Source organism: Cetorhinus maximus, chromosome 1 (assembly GCF_964194155.1).
Source record: "Cetorhinus maximus chromosome 1, sCetMax3.hap1.1, whole genome shotgun sequence".
NCBI lineage: Eukaryota > Metazoa > Chordata > Chondrichthyes > Lamniformes > Cetorhinidae > Cetorhinus > Cetorhinus maximus.
In genome coordinates this window covers 131,693,456-131,716,805 of record NC_135879.1, presented here as the reverse complement: position 1 = coordinate 131,716,805, position 23,350 = coordinate 131,693,456, and the positions used below count along the sequence as shown (strand labels likewise).

At 41.8% G+C, this 23,350-nt stretch overlaps 1 protein-coding gene across 2 annotated transcripts in view; it reads right to left on the bottom strand.

Annotated features, from left to right (window-relative positions):
- Window positions 1–11,734: 11,734 nt before the first annotated feature.
- chrna9a (cholinergic receptor, nicotinic, alpha 9a) overlaps window positions 11,735–23,350 on the bottom strand; it is a 28,206-nt gene continuing 16,590 nt past the window's right edge. For both annotated transcript variants that reach the window (XM_078554319.1, XM_078554239.1), the window contains 2 exons: window positions 15,834–16,366; window positions 11,735–13,264 (listed from right to left, as the gene is read on the bottom strand). In XM_078554319.1, coding sequence (XP_078410445.1) covers window positions 12,615–13,264; window positions 15,834–16,366 — 1,183 coding nt within the window. In that variant the 3' untranslated portion in view covers window positions 11,735–12,614. The remainder of the gene's footprint in view (window positions 13,265–15,833; window positions 16,367–23,350) is intronic.

Genomic DNA, 23,350 nt, shown 5'->3' with positions numbered 1-23,350 from the left:
CACCGTCCTGTTGTGGCATTCATATTCAACCTACTTCCCACTTCCACATAAACACCTTGGTTATTATTAATCCATCCCTCAGCATCAACTTTCCAGTACTTTCAGCCCTATTTCAAGGTTCATTGATCAGATTGAAGCCGGTGCAATTTCCTGTCTCTTCAGTCTCTGGCTTTAATAAAAAGTTTTCATTTTGATGATTGAGCCAGTACTGTGAATCAAAGAGATTTTGCCTTTACTAAATGGGGTTCTTGCATCTTAATCGAGGCTCAGTGGTGAATTCAAAATCATGAAATGAGTGCAGCCACAGCATTCATCAAACCTTTACCTGTCTGACTAAAAATGACAATGTCATCTTGTTATGCAGCAATAATATCCAGATTGCATCTAGGCAGAATCCACCAATGGCTGGGTTCTGCAAATCACACTTTGCACCCTATGAATAGAATACTGTGAACTATAGGCAATAGGCATATAGCGATGTGGGTGCAGTAAGTGTGCATATGCTTAGGCTTTGGCACTAAATGGAACCTGGCAATAATCTTTTACCACATCAAAGGTCATTAGGCACATGATGGCCCTCATCTTTCCGTTGGTCTCATCAGATGAAGATCTTCTTCAACTGGGTCACTGAATTACCAGTAAACCACAGATTTTGGATAGAGCACCCAGGTGACGCCAGAGGCCCTACTAAGAAGAAAACATTGCCAGGATCTCCTGCACATTCTTTGTGTTCCTGTACGCTGTTAGGGACTGGATAGGACACTAACAAACAAAGCTAACAGTGTTTTTCTCTAATCGTTAAAGCTCTGCTCACAAAATAAAAGCAAAATACTGCGGATGCTGGAAATCTGAAACAAAAACAAAAATTGCTGGAAAAACTCAGCAGGTCTGACAGCATCTGTGGAGCAAAAGATGAAGTTAACGTTTCGAGTCTGTGTGACTCTTCTTCAGAACTAAAGAGAAGTAAAAATGTGGTGAAATATATACTGTTTAAGTGGGGTGGGGCAGGTGAAATTGGATAGAAGGCCAGTGATAGGTGGAGGCAAAGGAGAGATTGCAAAAGATGTCATAAACAAAAGGTCGAAGGGGTGTTGATGGCGGTGATACTGGCCAAAGGAGGTGCTAATGGTGACATTAAGGGTAGACAGCAGGATGAGCAAGTGACAGATGGCCCTCGTGGGGGAGGGGGTAGGGTGGGGGGTGGGGTGGGGGAACAGTGTAGGAGAAAAGTTCAAAATAGGTTAAAAGGCGGGGATAAAACAATGAATGGAAACAAATTTTTTAAAATAATGATAGAAATAGGCGGGAAAATATATATATATAAAAATTAAAAAATAAATATTTGAAAAAAGGGGATCAAAAAAGTGTGAGGATTGAGAAGAGAGTTCATGGTCTGAAGTTGTTGAACTCAACGTTAGGTCCGGAAGGCTGTAAAGTGCCTAATCGGAAGATGAGGTGCTGTTCCTCCAGTTTGCATTGAGCTTCACTGGAACATTGCAGCAGGCCAAGGACGGACATGTGGGCATGAGAGCAGGGTGGTGTGTTGAAATGGCAAGTGACAGGAAGGTCTGAGTCGTGCTTGCGGCCAGACCGCAGATGTTCCGCGAAGCGTTCACCCAGTCTGCATTTGGTCTCTCCAATGTAGAGGAGACCGTATTGGGAGCAGCGAATGCATTAGACTAAATTGAGGGAAGTGCAAGTGAAGCGCTGCTTCACTTGAAAGGAGTGTTTGGGCCCTTGGATGGTGAGGAGGGAGGAAGTAAAGGGGCAGGTGTTGTACCGTCTGCGATTGCATGGTAAGGTGCCGTGGGAGGGGGTTGAGGTGTTGGGGGTGATGGAGGAGTGGGCCAGGGTGTCCCGGAGGGAATGGTCCCTACGGAATGCCAACAGCAGGGGGGGGCGGGTAAAGGGAAGATGTGTTTGGTGGCAGCATCATGCTGGAGTTGGCAGAAATGGTGGAGGATGATCTTTTGAATGCGGAGGCTGGTGGGGTGAAAAGTGAGGACAAGGGGGATCCAATCATGGCTCTAGGAGGGAGAGGATGGTGTGAGGGCAGAGGCGCAGGAGATGGGTCAGACACAGTTGAGGGCCCTGTCAACCACCGTGGGTGGGAAACCTTGATTAAGGAAGACGTGTCAGAAGCACTGTTTTGGAAAGTGGCATCATTGGAACAGATGCAACAGAGGCGAAAGAACTGAGAGAATGGGATGGAATCCTTACAGAAAGCAGAGTGTGAGGAGTTGTAGTCAAGGTGGCTGTGGGAGTCAGTGGGCTTGTAATGGATATTGGTGGACAGTCTATCACCAGAAATTGAGACAGAGAGTTCAAGGAAGGGAAGGGAAGTGTCAGTGATGGACTATGTGAAAGTGATGGAGGGGTGGAAATTGGAAGCAAAATTAATAATTTTTTCTAGGTCCAGGCGAGAGCATGAAGCGGCACCGAAACAGTCATTGATGTACTGGAGAAAGAGCTGTGGGAGGGGGCCTGAGTAGGACTGGAACAAGGAATGTTCCACATACCCCATAAAGAGACAGACATAATTGGGGCCCATGCGGGTACCCATAGCCACGCCTTTTATTTGGAGGAAGTGAGACGAGTTTAAGGAGAAATTGTTCAGTGAGAGAACAAGTTCAGCCAGACGGAGGAGAGTGGTGGTGGATGGGGATTGTTCGGGCCTCTATTCAAGGAAAAAGCGGAGCGCCCTCAGGCCATCCTGGTGCGGGATGGAGGTGTAGAGGGATTGGACATCCATGGTGAAGAGGAGGTGGTTGGGGCCAGGGAATTGGAAATTGATATGATGTAAAGCATCAGAGGAATCGCAGATGTAAGTGGGAAGAGACTGGACAAGGGGAGAGAGAACGGAGTCGAGATAGGAAGAAATGAGTTCCGTGGAGCAGGAACAGGCTGTCACGATCGGTCTACCGAGACAGTCCTGTTTGTGGATTTCGGGGAGGAGGTAGAAGCGGGCTGCCTGGGATTGGGAGTCTATGAGGTTGGAAGCTGTGGAGGGAAGATTACCAGAGGAAGTGAGGTCAGTGACAGTCCTGGAAACAATGACTTGATGTTCAGTGGTGGGGTCATGGTCCAGGGGGAGGTAGGAGGAAGTGTCTGCGAGTTTGCGCTCAGCCTCTGCGAGGTAGAGGTCAGTATGCCAGACAAGCTCCACTCATACACTGTTTGTAAGTCTGAACATTTCCACTAGAGGGTGCTCTCTGGTTATAATTACATTGCTAGATCAGGAATAGTCCAAACTGAGCTTCATAAAATAATGTTTGTCAAACTTCTGTTTGGTTGAATAATGAATCCTAGTTTTTGGGTGGTGAGTATTTTACTGCTTGTGCATTGTACTACTTGCATATCAATTTCCCCCCTCCACGTTTTTGCATATCCATTCAAAGCCTTCGTTTTTCTGTGGCTCAGTTTCTTGGTGTCTTAGCAGTTAAATGCTGCAGGACAAACAACAGTAAACTAAATTGAGACAAAGTATATTGCCATAATATGTAGGAATTGGAACAGAAGTCCTAAATTAATGAGTGCACAATCTTTAGATCCGAAGATCCAGAGAGTAAGTTCTCTTCTGTTAATATCCGAGGATCCATGTTTACATTGCCTGTTTACCCCGAGTATGTCAATAATAATAATTTTGAACATTTGCATTTATGTAGTGTCTTCAATGCAGGAAACCTCCCAAGACCCTTTGATTCTATTGTTTTCGACTGTTCAGGACAAGTTGAAACAGATTTTTATTATCTGTTCCGTTAGGAATCCTAAAGACAAGATTCTTATCCAACCTTCTCTTTTCCAGTGGGAATTCACATGACTGCTCCTCATAACTCAATCCCTCTCAGTCACTTTGGTTGCCTTCTTGTATCCTTTCAATAGGTGCAATGTTCTTTTAGTACAGTGGTGAGCGTACCTGTTCACAATATTGTGAATGGAGTTGCACCAACGATTCATAAACTGGTAGGATTACCTCACTATTTTGTTTTTATTTACCTCAATATGGGAACGGGACTTGCTGCAAGTTAACCCTAACATCGAGTTTACAGAAGGTAGAATTTGGAAGGCTAGCCTTGATGAATGGCTGATCTTTCCTTGAAGCTTCATCTTAAATGTGTAGCAACGATTTCAATATACTGTTATAAAAAACTGTAAGAAGGGATTCCCATTATATGATCTTTAAAAAAAAAATCATTCATGGGATTCATTTGGTGGCAAGGATCACATTTATTGTCCATCACTGTTTCCCTTAAGAAGGCGTAGTCCGTGCGATGAAGATGCACCCTCTGTGCAATTAGATAGCAATTTCCTGGATTTTGACCCAGAAATGAAGAAAAGGCGATATATTTCCAAATCAGGATGTTGTGTGACTTGGAGGAGAATTTGGAATGGTGTTCTTCCTTTGCCCTCTACACAGTGAAGTCAAAGAAACCTCGGTGAGTTGCTGCAGTATATCCTGGTACAAAATGCAGTCACAAGGCACGAGTATTGGAAAGAATGAATGTTTAAGGAGATGAATGGAGTGCTGGTCAAATGGAGCGCTTTGTCTTTGATGGTATCAAGCTTCTTGACTGCTGTTCGAGAAAAGTGCAGATTATTCCATCACAATTCTGACTTGTTCTTTTTAAGCGCTGGAAAAGCTTTGGGGAGTCAGGAGGTGACACTCACAATAGAAAACTCAGCCTTTGATCTATTCTTGTAGTCATGGTATTTATGTGGCTGGTTCAGTTAAGTTTTTGATCAATGGTGACCTGCAGGATGTTGATGGTACTGCTATTGAATGGAAATAGGAGGTGGTTAGGCTGTCTCTTATTTGAGTTAGTCATTGCCTGGCATATGTGGCATTAAAGTTACTTATCACTTAGTCACAGCAGCTGGATCTTGTCTTGCATGTGGGTATGGACTATTTCATTATCTGAGGAATTGCAAACGGAATGCTGCAATCAGCAGTGACCTTATGGAGGGACAATCATTAACAAAGCAGTTAAAGATGGTTGGGCAAGGGGACTATTTTGAGAAACTCATTCAGCGATGTCATCTCACTTTTCCGCGACCTGACCTCTGATCTGCCAGTACAATTTAGCCTGTAGCGCATGTCAATACTATCAGGCCAACACAAAGGTATGAGAATGATAAGCAGGAAAAGATCATCTTCCCAATCATGCTTGTCCCATATAGTCATGGCACAACTGAGCATTGTAATTCAAATGCCCTTCCACTACCATTAATAAAAATCCTCTACAACTAATTCCTTATCCATCTCAAGACCTGTCAATCGCACAGGATTATTTCTTAAGAAATAGCCTTAAAACATCTTAAGAGTTGTTGACTGCTTGTTTTTTTTTGTCACTGGGTAATAATTACAAAACCTAAATGGACTGATTTTCTAGTGGTTATATAATACATAAAAATGAATTAATGAGATGGAGTCAAGTGAAGCAGATAATGGAATGAACCTAGGCTATCATTATTAATGAACTGCATTGCTAATGCCCTGTATTGTCTGGTTGATTCAAAGCTGTAAGCCTATCTGTTTGCAGCAACAACAGTTATAAATTATATACCATCTAATCAGCCATAAATGTAGATGCAGCAATAATCGAGGTTAGATGGATGACATCCATCAGTATTGATGAGTATGTTTTTATGTATTAATTTCTCAATTCTAGCATTGATACTAACAAAGTCAATTTTGACCAAATCCATCTGGTGGAAATGGAGCAGGATATTTGATATTGTTTCTGTGGACTCCCGACGCTTGTTCTGCACTGTTCCTTCCCCCATCATTTTAACCCAAGTTTCTGGCTGCATTTAAAGCTCTCACCTGGGCAAATGGTGTCTTAATTAAAATGTCGAAACTGGGATTGCTGTGAGATGAAAATCACCAAACTCCCCATTCTCTGAAACTGCTATGATATTAAACAAATGCAGTGGTGTCAACTGCTTCATCTAGCTCTAGCTAATGGGTCAAATATATATTCCTAGATAAGTTGTATGTGTGGATTTAACCCCTTAAAGTGCTGAATTTAATAGTTGCACCTTAAATAAAACTAATCCAACATGCCAAAAATCCAAATGTGCCTGTACCAGTATTGACAACTCTTGGGTGCCTAATGTAGGTGATCGATTGGAAATATGGCACTGTTTAGGAGTTGCTTTTGGGGCCCATACAGACAATAGAAGCAGACAAATAGAATGGCTCCCTTTACAAAAGGGGAAGAGAAGGGAGACTTTGGCCTGAGTGAGGCAGAGACTGTGTGTGTATATTTGGGAGTTTGGTTCAAAGTGGGAATTCAGTGCATAGGGTGAAAGAGGTGCTTTAGGTAAGGTTTACTGCAGGAAGTCGTGTGCTGAGCGGGGAGGTGGTACTTTTACCTTCTACTCTTTTTCAGTCTCCAGTATTTGATTTCCACTTTGTTGCAGCTGAAGGAGCAGATAAACCAGTAACTGGTATTATTAGTTTTATTAGCATTATAAGTACTGTATTATTTTACCAGTATTGTAAAGTTTACTGGCAGTGCCAAAACCTGTTTGGAAGTGTAGGCTTTGTTAGTTATAATTAATTAGCAATTACTAATTAACATATTGGAGATGGCAGGGCAGGTGATGTACTGCAATTGCAGGATATGGGAGCTTCTGGATACCGGCGTGATTCAGGGCAAACACATCTGCAGTTAAGTGTTTGCAGCTGCATGAACTTCAGCTTCGAGTTATTGAGCTAGAGGACGAGCTGCAGACACTCTGGCATATCAGGGAAGGGGCAAGTTACCTAGACACTTTATTCCAGGAGGTGGTCAAACCCCTTAGAATACAGGGACAGGAAGGTGTGACTGCAAGTGAGGCAGGTTAAGGGGAACCAGAGGGCAGGACTGCAGGAGCCTCAGCCCTTGCAATTGTCCAACAGGTTTGAGGTTTTTTCAGCTTGCTTGGATGAGATGGCTGGCCATGGCATCTTGGTACAGGAAGCTATCCAAGTGGGGGAAGTTACAAGGAATGTAGAGGTAGTAGAGTATAGTCAGAGGGATTGACTCCATTTTCTGCAGCAGGAGCGAGAGTCCAGACGACTATATTGCCTACCCCAGCGCCAGGGTTCAGGACATCTGCTCGGGGCTGGAGAGGAACTCACAGTGGGAGGGGGAGGACCTGGTCATTATGGTACTTGTTGGTACCAACGACATAGGCAGGACAAAGGAGGAGGTTCTGCATATTCAGTATGAGGAGCTTGGCACGAAATTAAGAAGCAGAGCCTCAAAGGTCAATCTCTGGATCACTACCTGAGCCTTGTGCAAACTGGCACAGGACAAATCAGAATAGGGAGGTGAATGTGAGGCTCAAAGACTAGTGTGGGAGAAGTGGGGCACTGGCACCAATACTGGGGAAAGTGGGATCTGTACCATTGGGATGGTCTACACCTGAACCATGCTGGGACCAGTGCTTTTACGAGGCACATAACTAGGGAAGTAGAAAGGGTTTTAAACTAAGCAGCGGGGGCAAGGGATCAAATCTGAGAAGATGTGGTAAATCAAAGAGTAGAGATAAGGCAAAAGAGAAAGGTATTACAAGAAACGAAAAACAGACCGTGACAGGAAGGGATAGAGTACACAAATCTAACAGTAAATCAACAGATAAAACTAGAGGTTATAAAAATAAAAGGATAAAACTAAAGGCTCTGTATCAGAATGCATGTAGCATTTGTAACAAAATAGATGAACTGAGGGCACACACAGAAATAAATAAGCATGATTTGATAGCCATTATAGAGACATGGCTGCAGAAGGACATTGATTGGGAACCGAATATTAAAAAGTATAGGACATTACTTAGGAAGGACAGGAAGCGAGGAAAAGGTGGAGGAGTGGCTCTGTTAGTTAACGATGGTATTAGCACAATAGAGAGGGATGACCCAAGTTCTGGAAACCAGGATGTGGAAATGGTTTGGTTAGAGACGAGAAATGGTAAAGGCAAGAAGTCACTTGTGGGAGTGATGCACAGGCCCCCTAATAGTAATGGTAGGATGGAGCATAAAAGGGAGGAATGATAGGAGCTTGTCAGAAAGGCACAGCAATAATCATGGGAGATTTTAATCTACATATAGACTGGAAAGGTCAGATGGGCAAAGGTAGCCTTGGTGAGGAGTTCATAGAATGTTTCTGGATTAGTTCCTTAGAACAGCATGTTCTGGAGCCAACCAGAGAGCAGGCTATGCTAGACCTGGTATTGTGCAATGAAATGGGATTAATTAATGATCTTAGTGAAGGTGCCTCTCTGTATCAGCGACCATAACATCATTGAATTTTACATTCAGTTTGATGGAGAGAGGAGTGGGTCTGAGACTATGTTTTTAAACTTAAATAAGGGAAATTATGAGGGCATGAAAGCAGAGCTGTCTAAAGTGAATTGGAAAATTAAGTTAAGAGATGGATCAATAGAAATGCAGTGGTAAACATTTATGGGGATATTTCAGAATGCACAGGATACATTCCAACGAGTAAAAAAAGTCCAAAGGACAGACACACCATTCGTGGTTAACTAGAAAGGTTAAAGATAGTGTCAAACTAAAAGAGAAAACATATAATGGAAGGCCAGAAGATTGGACAGAACATAAGTAATAGCAGAGGATAACGAAAAGATTAATAAGGAGGGAAAAATTAAAGTATAAGAGAAAGCTAGCCAGAAATATAAAAACAGTTAATAAGAGTTTCTATAAATATTTAAATAAAGAAATGATAAAACAAAGTGGGCTTTGTTCCTATAGAAAGTGAGTCTGGAGAATCGATAGTGGAAAACAAAGGAAATGGCAGATGAATTGAACAGGTATTTTGCATCAGTCTTCACTATAGAGGATATAAGTAACATCCCAGGAGCAGCTAAAAATCAGGAAATGGGAGAGAGGAACTCAGGAAAATTAATCACCAGAGAAATGGTACTGAGTAAATGATTGGAGCAGCGGGCTGCCAAGTGCCCAGGTCCCGATGGACTTCATCCTAGGGTCTTAAAAGTGGTTAGAGAGATAGTTGATGCATTGGTTTTAATTTTCCAAAACTTCCTAGACTCGGGGAAGGTCCCATTAGATTGGAAGATAGCAAATGTAACTCCATTATTCAAAAAGGGAGACAGAAAGCGGGAAACTACAGACTAGTTAGCTTAACAACTGTCATAGGGAAAATATTAGAAGCTATTATTAAAGAAGCTATAGCAGGGCACTTGGATAAGTTCAAGGTAATCAAGCAGAATCAACATGGTTTTGTGGAAGGGATATCATGTTTACTCAACCTATTGGAGTTCTTTAAGTAACATATACTGCGAATAAAGGGGAACCAGTGGACATCGATTTCCAGAAGGCATTTGATAAAGTGCCACATCACAGGTTAATGCAGAAAATAAAAGCTCATAGTACAGGAGGTAGCATATTGGCATGGATAGAATATTGGCTGGCTAAAAGGAAGCAGGAAGTAGGCATAAATGGGTATTTTTCAGGTTGGCAAGATGTAACGAGTGGTGTGCCACAGGGATCAATGCTAGGGCCTCAACTGTTTACAATTTATATGTGACTTAGAAACATAGAAACTAGGAGGAGTAGGTCATTCGGCCCTTTGAGCCTGCTCCACCATTCATTATGATCATGGCTGATCATCCAACTCAATAGCCTTTCTCCCCATAACCTTTGATCCCTTTCGCCCCAAGAGCTATATCTAACTCCTCCTTGAAAGCATACAATGTTTTGGTCTCAACTACTTCCTGTGGTAACAAATTCCACAGGCTCACCACTCTCTGGGTGAAGAAATTTCTCCTCATCTCAGTTCTAAATGGCCTACCCATTATCCTCAGACTGTGACCCCTGGTTCTGGACTCCCCCACCTTCAGGAACATCCTTCCTGCATCTACCCTGTCTAGTCCTGTTAGAATTTGATAGGTTTCTATGAGATCTCCCCTCATTCTTCTGAACTCCAGCGAATATAATCCTAATCGACTCAATCTCTCCTCATATGTCAGTCCTGCCATCCCAGGAATCAGTCGGGTAAACCTTCGCTGCACTCCCTCTATAGCAAGTACATCCTTCCTCAGATAAGGAGACCAAAACTCCACACAATATTCCAGGTGTGGAATCACCAAGGCCCTGTACAATTGCAGCAAGACATCCCTGTTGCTGTACTCAAATCCTCTGGCTATGAAGGCTAACATGCTATTTGCCTTCTTTACCACCTGCTGCACCTGCATGCTTACCTTCAGCGACTGGTGTACAAGGACACCCAGGTCTCGTTGCACATTCCCCTCTCAATTTATAGCCATTCAGATAATAATCTGCCTTCCTGTTTTTGCTACCAAAATGGATAACCTCACATTTATCCATATTATACTGCACCTGCCATGCATTTGCCCACTCACTCAGCTTGTCCAAATCACTGAAGCATCTCTGCATCCTCCTCATCCAGTTTTGTGTCATCTGCAAATTTGGAGACATTACATTTAATTCCCTCGTCTAAATCATGAATATATATTGTAAATAACTGGGGTCCCAGCACCGATCCCTGCAGTACCCTACTAGTCACTGCCTGCCATTCAGAAAAAGACCAGTTTATTCCTACTCTTTGTTTCCTGTCTGCAAACCAGTTTTCTATCCATTTCAATACACTACCCCCAATCCCATGCGCTTTAATTTTACACGCCAATCTCTTATGTGGGATTTTGTCGAAAGCCTTCTGAAAGTCCAAATAAAACCACATTCACTGGCTCCCCCTCATCATCTCTACTAGCTACATCCTCGAAAAATTCCAGTAGATTTGTCAAGCATGATTTCCCTTTCATATATCCATGCTGACTCTGTCCGATTCTGCCACTGTTTTCCACGAGCTCAGCTATTAAATCTTACACTCTAGAATTTTCCCCAATACCAACGTCAGGCTGACTGGTCTATAATTCCCTGTTTTCTCTCTGCCTCCCTTTTTAAATAGTGGGGTTACATTAGCTACCCTCCAATCTGTAGGAACTGTTCCAGAGTCTATAGAATCTCGGAAGGTGAACCACCAATGCATCCACTATTTCTAAGGGCCACTTCCTTAAGTACTCTGGGATGTAGATTATCAGGCCCCAGGGATTTATCAGCCATCAATCCCATCAATTTCCCCAACACCATTTCCCTACTAATACTGATTTCTTTCAGTTCCTCCCTCTCACTAAACCCTGTGTTCCCCAACATTTCTGGTATGTTATTAGTGTCCTCCTTTGTGAAGACAGAACCAAAGTATGTATTTAGTTGATTAGCCATTTTTTTGTTCCCCAATATAAATTCCCCTGTTTCTGACTGTAAGGGACCTACATTTGTCTTCACCAATCTTTTTCTCTTCACATACCTATAGAAACTTTTAAAGTCAGTTTTTATGTTCCCTGCAAGCTTACTCTTGTACTCTATTTTCCCCTTAATCACTCCCTTGGTCCTCCTTTGCTGAATACCTTAGATGAAGGGATGGTTGCCATAATTGCTGATGACACAGATAGGTAGTAATTTGTGAAGAGGACATAAGGAGGCTACAAAAAGATATAGGTAGGTTGTGAGTGGACAAAGATCTGAGAAATGGAGTATAATATGGGAAATCATTCATTTTGGCAGGAAGAATAAAAGAGAAGCATATTATCTAAATTGCAGAGCTCTGAGATGCAGAGGGATTTGGGTGTCTTAGTGCATGAATCGCAAAGGGCTAGTGTGTAGGTACAGTAAGTGATTAGGAAAGCTAACAGAATGTTATCATTTATTGCAAGGGGAATTAAATAGAAAAGTAGTTATGTTATGCTTCAATTATACAGAGCACTAGTGAGACCACATCTGGTATACTGTGTACAGTATTGTTCACCTCATTTAAAGAAAGATGTAAATGCATTGGAAGCAGTTCAGAGAAGGTTTACCGGGCTAATACCCAGAATGGATGGGTTGCCTTATGGGGAAAGGTTAGGTAGACTAGGCTTGTATCTGCTGGAGTTTAGAAGAGTAAGTGGTGACTTGGTAAGCAAGGTTATCAGGGGTAGATGGGATGCAGATTTGAGGTTACCATCAGATCTGCCATGATCTTATTAAATGGCAGAGCAGGCTCAAGGTGCCAAATGGCCTACTCCTGCTCCTTGTTTGTCTGTTCGTATGATGCTACTTGGGCTGGTCAACTATTATTTCACTTAGCTCCATAAACCCAAGTGACAATCCAAAAGTATTTACAGGAGTAGTTAAGTAACAATATTAGGTACAAAATAGCAAACAGACCAGTAAAATATTTTTAGTTCAGCAAATGTTTTCTAGAGTTGCATGTTTTGAGACTCCACAAAGAGGAAACTGCTGCTGACGACATCTATTATATTACAACTAATTAAATAATGTGGTCCTGCATTATAAAACCAGATTTGACATCTGAAAGACAATGCAACCTATTGACCTAAGTTGAATGTAGAGAGCGGATGGATTCTACATTCAGGTTTGTAAAAACTGAAATAATTTTAAAGGGTTCATTGACTTAACAGGCTGAGTTATAAGGCTATCCACTTCCAAACTTCACTAGTATAAAACTGCTATACTATAATAGTTAAAATTGAGTATGCAAGTAAACATTATATAAGATGTGAAAATAAAGTTATGTTGCCTTTCCTACAATTAAAATGCTCATAAAAAACACCATTAAAAAGAAAATCCACATGAAGAAACGATCCATTACTTTAGCTACCTTCTTCCATTCAGCAGATTTAGCATTGGTTGCTTTTTGCTCTCTAAAACAATTGGCTATAAATTCAATATTTTTCGCCACCCTGCCTCGATGCAAATAACAGAAACAGGAGGACATGTTAAGATCCTCTTCACTGACACAACTGCCCCCTATGCTTCCATCAAAATGCTCATTGGGTACTTTCTGGTTGCATACTGCACACTGATGCACTGGTATCACAGACAGGGTAGCTTCTTCCTTCAGAATTGTGTTGGAGCATTGGTAATTTTTTGACAGCTGAGCCTTTATTGTTAACTCTTGCTCTTTTCTGAATTTTCCATTTGTCTTGGAATTATCCATCTGTAGTCTATAGTCATTTTTATCATCTTTCTTTTGCACCACTGTGCAAGTTTCACCAATGTCATACACAAAAAAGATCTTTGACATGTATTGCAATATGATCACTTTTGCCCATTTTGGAACTGGTTTGGCTTCTGGCCCACAGTGATGAATATTCATGATGAAAATTGTCAGTGCAGTAGAGGCAGTGATCATTGTCATTGTTGCTATGTAGTATTTACCTGAAGGATAAAGAGAAACAAATATTGGAATGATTTAAAGATTTCATTGCAAAACTCAAAATGCATAACTTATTTAGGACCAGGCACAGAATTAAGAAAAGGTTATTTGATTCATAAAAGCTGTTGTCTCCACAGACGGTGTGTACAATTTATTCTTTTGGTGCATTCTACCCAATACTCAATCTGTTGATGAGCAAAACTACCAAAATAAAACTCATTTATTCAAATGGCTTCCAAAGCCAGATGTACTAATTTCCACCAGTTTCATTTGAACATTCCATGCCTCTCTTCCTTGAATGAAAACAAACTTGATCTACTGTGTCCTTTATACAGGAGTTACTTTGTTTTTGCCAGTTTCTACCCTCTCAAAGAGATGGACTCCTTCTTGGGTTTCTGCTCAAAGACAGCAGCCACTTTTCAGTGCCTAGCCAGGTGTCTGTTACAGTGAAATTTGGTTCGAAACATTTCTCCATGGATAGCTTGTCTGTCATTAGCAAATTTATCAAGCTGGTGGGTCAAAGGGGCATGTGGCAGATGTCAGGTTGATAATACAAGTTAGAGAGTTTTACACTTCCTCTCTGAACTAAGAGAAGCATAGAAAGAGTTTGAGAAGAGACTGGCAGCCGACAAAACGAGTAAGGAAAGGGTTAACAGATTGAGTGGGAGTTCAGAGCATTGTTTGTTACGTTGGAACTGGAAGTGTACAATACTTGCTAATTGTGTGATACTGCTGAATTGGAAAGAACAATTTATACTGAAAGAGAACAGTTAGTCGTAGCACACTGATCAAAGCCAGACAGGTAATCACAGAAGGACAAGAAGTCCTTATACGGCTAATCCAATAGAAAACAATTTGAGAATATGCTAACCAACCAGCAGCCAATCATACACCCAACTAACCAATCCACATCCAGAAGAGAATTGTGCATGAGCCCTTTCAAAAACTGTATTTTGTATGTAAACTCCTGAAAGTCCGACACAGGAGTGCTCAAGAAAGAAGACAAGTATCGACAAGGTGAACTCCAGTGAACCAAACAGGAAGATGTCAGTCAAAGATCACTCCTAAGTGACTTACAGCCATCTCAGGTCAACCACCAGATGAGTAACTATGATTTAATTTAAGCTGTTTTCTTTAAAATTCCCAGTAAAGATGTCAGATTGAGTCAATCATAACTCTCGGTCTCCAAACTTAAAAGGGGAAAAAAATCACCCACAAATTTTGCTAATCAGGCAGGAGATTTAAGTAATTGACAACTGCTAAATCCAACAAGATTAGTGACTAGATACATCACTAAAAAAAATTGATGTGTTAGAACCTTGGGTTGAGGAGATAGCTGGAGGTGAGAAAGGCTGGCCACTGGACACAGGGTTCTCTCACAAAGGCCCAATGAATGAAAGTCATTTGGCTTCTGGCAAATAAGGTGCAAGTCCAAAGACAAGAGGGGAAAATTTAGACAACTGGTGTTAGAGAAGGTGGAACTCCAGAGGAAAGCTGATGACGGAGAAGCGGTAGTAAATAAGTTAATGAGCAATCTCACAGAGGAACGCGGTAAGTTAAAATGCGAAAGGGATAAAAAGGAGTGTGTGGAATCGTGGTGTGAAATGTCACTTGACAAAATGCAAGTGGAAGGGCAATTAATGCAAGGAGGAGAATAAGTTTAATGTAGAGAGGGTGGAGAGAACAGAAAGGGAAGAAGTGAAAGATTAAAAGCAGTCTTCAGGGTATTGCGAAATGACTCTCAGTAAAATAAGCCATCAGCAGTGGGGTCCAAATTTGGGAATTGAGGTAGCAGTCGAGTACAGCACGGGAGACTGAGTGCCTAATGATTCCAGGGGATGGGGAGTCTGATGATGTACCCCAGCATGGGAGCTGCAGGCCCCCGCCACACTCCTGAGCCCCTAGATCGAAACAGGTCAGAACCAATGGCCCCAGTGAAACAACAAAAGTTCCCCCCACAAGGGGCCCGAACATTACATAATGATTATGAAGTACCTTATACCAATGCTCAATTGATAGAGTTAGTAAGAGACGTGGCCAAGATCGGGACGAGAGATGATCCTCGCCATCACTTGGCAGGACAAGGTCACCAAGTCAGAGGTCTTGGAGTGTGCTAATTCCATCAGCACACACTTATTGCTAAGCCAATGCCCATTCCACTACTGTAACCCTGCCAGGTGTTTGGCAGAAAGTTTTAGACACAAACAGTATCTCTTTCAAAGTTACAGCAGCACAGCGAAATAAACCAAGGAAATTAATCCCCAATGAGCATTGTTCAAATGGTGCAAATGTGAAAAAAGTTATGGGTTGCTTCTGCTACACAATAACTAAAGAGGCCCACCTAGAAACAAAGTTAATGATGATCACATATGCAAGTCTAATTTACAAACCTAATTTGAAATAAATTTTATGAAAACCAGTAACAGCCTGGACAGGGTGTTGTATTTTGTCACAATTTACATTGTAATTCTGAAATTTGGAAAGTTTCTAAGTGTAATTACTTTCCAGCCCATAATTTTGAGCATAACCATTCACTGACAACTTTACTGATGCTCAAGGCTGGTCACTTACCAATCAGTGGAACACTTTCAGATGGAGGCATGCTTTCTGCAACCATCAGCTGAAACACAGTCAGTGCTAGGAGCACAGTCACACCAAGAGATACCTTCTCTCCAGAATCAGCTGGTAGGTAAAATCCTAATGGTGCTAGGAATGAGATCATTACACATGGGATCAACAAGTTAAAAATGTAAAAGGAAGACCTCCTTTTGAGGATTAATGTGTAGGTGATATCTGGGTAAGGATCTGAACAACACCCATATGTTATTATATTCTTTGTTGCTGGCATTCCATGTACTTCCCATTCTACATTCTCCACAAAATCAGTCAGGTCTCCACTGTCAAGTCCATTAATGATGTCAACCTGATTTCCATTATAGGTCCAAGAGCCAAAAGTAAGATTGCATCTCTGATCATCAAATGGGAAGTAGGCCACATCCACTACACAAGAGCTCTTCGTAATCGCTGGAGCATCCCACGTAATCTGCCCATCATATCTTAACACCACATTAGTCTCCATGGATCCTGTAGATTCATCATCAGCTCTAAAATAACAAGTTACCAAAGCATCCATGGCAGTCAGTTACAAAAGGATCTTAAGAAAATATTCAGTCATGTCATTAGTACAAATGATAACAGCCACCTAAAAATTAACTACAGTACTTGAGCTACGTCGCCCTTTTCATTTTCTGCCCTCCCTCATTCTCTCCTGAAGGAATTTCTTCCTTGCAGCATTATTGTTTCTTGAGCAAAGTCTTCTGCTGAAATCTGGCCCATGGGATCATTCTTGTTAAGCTACTCAATACCTTTCTCCAACTGTAAAAGTGCTTTTTAAAATGAGGTTGTAATGTTGTTTCCTTTAAGGAAATAGCATGGATATTCATCTTCACCGCTGGGTGACAATCTGGTTGAGCAGTTCAGCCAACCTTCACAGAACCAGCCTTATTTTCATTCCACTGATTTCAGTGCTGCAAATGTCAGCAGGTTACATAATGGGAGGGTAATCTGCTCTGCCAATTTATAACCCAGGCAGTGAAGATGAAAACCTGTTCGCCCACTGCCTTGCTTCCATAAATATTCCGTTTAGGAAGGAAAGGCATTAAGCCTGCTAAAATCCTCCAAATTTTCAGCACCTTTTCCACCACACTGGAATTCACTAATAAAATGAAGGCAGGGTTGTTATTTTGTTCATTCTTCTGTTCAGGTTTATACTGATAAAAATTTGTCTTGGACAAGTTTTGGGCCCAGAACTGACACTGCCAGGCCTTATTTCCATAACTTTGACAATCTGCTGACCGCTATGTCTCCACAGGCAGGTTCACAGCTTGGAAAACAAATTTTGTGCCACTTGCCTTGCCAGCAATGGTGCCCAGGTATGTGCCAGGGGTTAGGGGGAGGGGAAGGCAGTGGTATGTTGGCCAATCGCAGCTGGCCAGAACACTCCTGTTCCTCCAAGCTCATGTGAATTTTAAAAGGTGAGCTAACTTACTTGTTTTTTTGGTGGCAGCTGCTTATTAGGCCTGATCCACACCTGTAAAGCCTGAGCAGAGCAGGTCTGACACCTGCTCTACTCAGAGCAACCCAACTCCCATAAGGGGTGTTAAAACAGGTATTAGGCTGTATATTAGCATATACAAGAGTCCTAATAGCTTTTTTTTGAAAAAGGTATTAGTCCTGGAGGTACAGGGCTGTGGTGTTCAAATCAGACCACCTTGTGCCCATTTTATAGGTATAAATTGGATGCAATAAGTCCTGATATCTACCCACACTTATCAAAACTTTACTGCATTACTCCTAGGAAATACCTGATCCTCAGGGGAAAAGAGAAAAAAGCCAAATTTTAAATGGGAGTAAAATAATTATTTAGGAGCAAGACTTCAAGGGTGGTAATCCATCAGTCATTTGCTGGAATAGGGAAAGATAGTAAGATAGGGGCTAAAAGGATGAGGCCAGGAAATGGGTTTCCATTTTAGTGTGTTGACAGCAGTTCTGGGGAAGATGGAGACCAATGTGCCAATGGGCTAGATCTGGGCAGGAAGGGAGCTAATGGATTGGTATAATGGGGAAGTGAGGAGTCATGGAGTCATTTAAATTAGAAATGATGGGAGGCAGGGAAAGAGCAAGTACAAAAGATTTTAATGAACAACATAAATATGCAAAGGAGAATTATTTAGTAAAAAGGAGAAGAAATAAAAGAAAAAGGATGGAGATTTAATCAGCCACTTGCAGGTGAGGAGAACAGTGAGATAAAGAAACAATGTATTAGCCTACAGAAAAAAGAAGAGGAAAGGAATATCTTTAAGGACAAACAAAAAACAAAGCACATATTGCATTGCTCAGTTTGGGAACAGAACTGCAGCAATTAAATGAAAAGGTGTAGATTTAATAGACGTAACAGAAACATGGGGTAGAATTTTTCCTATGGCTGGTGGGCTGGGGCGGGCGTTGAGCCGATTGCCACCTGCGATCGGCTGCGCGCCACCATTTTACACAGGCAGGCCAATTAAGGCCCACCCAGCATAACGTGCAGCCGGTTAACTCTGCAGGCGAGGGGAGGAGGGAGAGTTGGGGCCTGCGCTCTTTTGTGCACGTGCGCAGAGAGTGCAGAAATCTCCCTGAGGCACAGAGCTGCCTCAAGGAGATTTAAGTTGATAATAAAGCTTTTTAATAAATAAAGTAGAAAATTATTTATACGTGTCCCCTCATGTGACAGTGTCACAGGAGCTGGGATATGATTGTGAATGTTGCAAAATTTATTTAATTATTTTATAAAACCTTCAGGAAACCTCATCCCACTCGTGGATGAGGTTTTCTGAAAAACACAAAGGCCGCTGGGGTTCTTCACCTGCCCAATCTCAAGGTTGGAAGGACAGCGTTGTTAACAAATTTAATTACTTTTTCAATGGGCTTACTAGGCCGTTGACAGATCGGCAGGCGCACATTTGCCGAACGAAATATCAGAATGACGCGTGGCGACGTTGGGATGCACGCCCAATGTCATTGCACATCATTTTACGCGTCAGTGTGTCACGCCCACCCCCGCACGTTGACGGCAATATTCTGCCATGGGTATTCACTGGCTTATATTGGGTTATAATATCTGCAGAATACACAATACGAATGAAGAGATAGGAAGGTGACAATATTGGTGAAGGGGAGAGATGTTCTAGATTTAAATTACTTGCTCATTGACAGGGAGGGGCATGGAATTCCTAAAATGGGTTCATTACTTCTTTGGACAAGCCATTAAGCAAGAAATTAATGGAACTTTTAACAAAGCAATTTAACACTTGTGGGGGACATTAATCTTGATATTGACTAGAATCACAGAATTTTAACAGCCCAGAATGAGGCCATTCGGCCCATCGTGTCTGCACCAGCTCTCCAAATGAGCATTATGGCATACTGCCAATGCCCTGCCTTTTCCCTGTGCTCTTGCATATTGTTTCTATTCAAATAATCATTCAATGCCCTCTCAAAAGCCTTGACTGAACCTGCCTCCACCACACTTCCAGGCCCAGACCTCTCGTAGTGAGAAAAAGTTTTTGCTCATGTCACATTTGCTTCTTTTGTAAATCACTTTAAATCTGTGCCCTCTCATTCTTGATATTTTTACAAGTGGGAACAGCTTCTCCCCATCTACTATGTCCAGCCCCTTCATGATTTTGAACCATCAAATCTCCTCTTAGCCTTCTTCTCTCCAAGGAGTACAGTCCCAACCTCTTCAATCCATCCTCATAACTGAAGTTTCTCATCCCTGGAACCATTCTTGTAAACCTCTTCTGCACTCTCTCCAAATGGGTTCACATCCTTCCCATAATGTGATACCCAAAACTGTACACAATACTCCAGCTGAGGTCTAACGAGTGTCTTATATAAATTCGGCATAACCTCCTTGCTTTTGTACTCTATGCCCTTATTAAGGAAGCCTAGAATATACATGCTTTATTAACTGCTCTCTCCACCTGTCCTGCCACCTTCAATGATCGATGCACATAAATACCCAGGTCTTTCTGCTCCTGCATCCTCTTCAAAATTTCACCCCTTATTTTATATTGTCTGTCCATGTTTTACCTGCCACTCACCTCACTTCTCTGCATTGAACTTAATCTGCCACCTATCTGTCCACTCCACCAACTTGTCTATGTCCTTCTGAAGTTCTACACTGTCCTCCTCAGTTTATAACACTCCCAAGCTTCATATCATCCGCAGACTTTGAAAGCGTCCCCTGCACACCAAGATCTAGATCATTAATATACATCAGGAAAAGCAAGGGCCCCACGGCCAACCCCTGGGGAACTCCATTACAAACCTTCTTCCAGCCCAAAATGTATCCATTGACCATTACTATCTGCTTCCTATTTTTCAGCCAATTTTGTATTCAAGTTGCTATTGTCCCTTTTATTCCATGAGCAATAACGTTTCTCACAAGTCTGTTGTGACTAGCAAATCAATTTGGCAAACAGTCCGGAAGAAGAGTTTGCAGAATGCGTTCACAACAGTTTCCTGGAACAATACATTGTGAAACCAACTAGGGACAAAACTATCCTTGATCTAGTATTTTGAGGCAGGGTTAATTAGCAATCTCATTGCAAAAGATCCTCTGGGGAAAATGATCATAATACAATTGAATTTCATATTAATTTTGAGGCTGACATATTCCAGCCACAAACAAAAATCTTAAACATAAATAAAGCCAATTGTAAAGGTATGATGAAAGAGCTGGCCAAAATTGATTTTGAAAATACACTAAAAGTTGTGGCAGTAATTAATCAGTGGGAAACATGTAATAAAACAATGCATAATGTTCAGGAGAAATAGATTCCATTAAAATACAAAAACTCAGAAGGATCCATCCCTGGCTTGCTAGGAAACTTTACGATAGTTTAAGATGAGAAGAAGTTTATAATGTATTAAGGAATAGCCGTAAGCCTAAGGATTGGGAGTGCTTTAGAAACCAGCAGATGGTGACCAAAAAGTAGATAAGTATATAAAAAGAGTAGCTAAAATAAACATTGGTCCCTTAGAGACAGAGTCAGGAGAAATGATCATTGAGGGGGGGGGGGGGGGAAATGAGGAAATAGCAGGGATGTTGAACAAAGGTTTTGTGTCTGTCTTCACAGCGAGACACGCAAATTACATAACAGAAAGTAGAGGGTAACCATAGGCAGGTGGGGGGGGGCTAATAAGAGTGAGGGACTTAAGATAATTAATATCAATAGAGAAAATGTATTTGAGAAACTTAAAGGACTAAAAGCTGACAAATCCCCAGGGCCTTATGGCCACATTCAGGAGTTCTAAAAGAGGTAGCTGCAGAGATACGCTGGATGATTTACCAAAATTCCGAGATTCTAGACAGAAAATTAGAAGTGAACATTATTCAAGAAAAAAATGGGAGGGGAAAAAATATCAGGGAACTACAGGCCAGTTAGTCTGGGAAAATGCTGGGATCTACTATGAAGGGAGGCTTAACAATGCACTTAGAAAATCATAGTATGATCAAAGTCAATATGATTTGATAAGTGGGAAAGGTGCTTGACAAATTTATTAGAGTATGTAACTAGTAGATAGATAAAGGGGAGTTAGCAGATGTAGTATACTTAGATTTTCAAGGTTTTCGATAAAGTCCCACACAAAAGAGGTTGAATTTTCTTAGAATGGCAGAAGCCCCACTGCCAGGGCCAAAAGGGGGAGGCATCCCCACATCAGGACACATGACGGTATATTTCCAGCAGTGGAAATTAAGAGGTCTCCACCTGGGCTGCTGTCCAATTAAGACAATGGCTCACGCCCAAGAGCTGCTGGCCCAACCAGAGGACCTCACTGCTAGTGGTGGCTGTTGCTGAGGCTGCAACAAGAGAGTACATCAATCCATCAATGGCTGGAGCGTCTTCAAAGAGACTTCAGGTAGTTTGGGGGAAAGATATATAGGCAGGCTCCGAGTGGGCAACAAAGTGGCAGATGGAGTATAATGTGGGAAAATGTGAGATTAGTCACTTTAGTCCCAAGAATAGAAAAGCTGAAGATTTTTGAAAGGCATGAAACTCATGTGTACTCATACAAGGAACAAAGTTAGTATGCAGGTACGACAAGCAATTAGGAAGGAAATGGTATGTTGGCCTTTATTGCAAGGCGATTGGAGTACAAGAATAAAGAAATCTCACCACAATTATACAGGGTTTTGGTGAAATCACACCAGCAGTATTGTGCACAGTTTTGGTCTCCATATTTAACAAAGGATATAGTTGCATTGGAGGTAGTACAGCTAACATTTGCCCGATTGGTTTTTGGGCTTACAGAATTGTCTTATGATGAGGCTGTGTAAATTGGGCCTATGCTTTGAGTTTAGAAGAATAAAAGGTGATCTAATTGAAACATACAAGATTATGAAGGGGCTAGACAGGGTAGACAGATTGATTCTCTTGCCTGGAGAATCTAGAATATGGCCATGGGGGCATGGGAGAGGGGTGCAGAGACTCAGGATAAGGGTTTGATTATTTAGGATGGAGCGGAGGAGAAATTTCTTCACTCAAAGGGTTTGGAATTCTGTACCCCTAAGGGTTGTGGATGCTCTATCATTGAGTATATTTAAGGCTGAGATAGACGGATTTTTGGTCTCTTGGGAATCAAGGGATATGAGCAGCATACAGGGAAGTGAGATGGAGGCAGAAGATCAGCCATGATCGCATTGAATGGTGGAGCAGACTTGAGGGGCTGTATGGTCTACTCCTGCTTCTATTTCTTGCGTTCTTCTGTAGTGTCTTCATATGCCTTCAAGAGGAGGGTTGTTGCCTGATCTAGTATTGACTAACAAAATAGAGCAAGTTTTTTTAAAATTCATTCTTAGGATGTGGGTGGCCCTGGCTGGGCCAGCATTTATTGCCCACCCCTAATTACCCTTGGAGAAGGTGATGGTGAGCTGCCTTCTGGAATTGCTGTAGTCCATATGATGTAGATACACCCACAGTGCTGTTAGGGAGGAGTTCCAGGATTTTGACCCAACAATAGTGAAGGAAGGGCGATATATTTCCAAGTCATGATGGTGAGTGGCTTGGGGGAAATTTGCAGGTGGTGGTGTTCCCATGTATCTGCTGGCTGTTGGTGTTAATTTTCCAAAATTCGCTAGATTCTGGAAAGGTTCCATCGGATTGGAAAGTAGCAAATATAACCCCTCTATTCAAGAAGGGAGGGAGGCAGAAAACAGGAAACTATCGGCCAGTTAGCTTGGCATCTGTCGTGGGGAAGTTGTTAGAATCAATCATTATGGAGGTTATAGCTGGGCAATTAGAAGTGCTCAAGGCAATCGGGAAGAGTCAGCATGGTTTTGTGAAAGGAAAATCATGTTTAACTAATTTATTGGAGTTTTTTTGAAGGAGTAACATGCGCTGTGGATAAAGGGGAGCCTGTAGACATACTGTACTTGCATTTCCAGAAGGCATTTGATAAGGTGCCACATCAAAGGTTATTACAGAAAATAAAAGCGCATGGTGTAGGGGGTAACATATTAGCATGGATAGGAGATTGGCTGG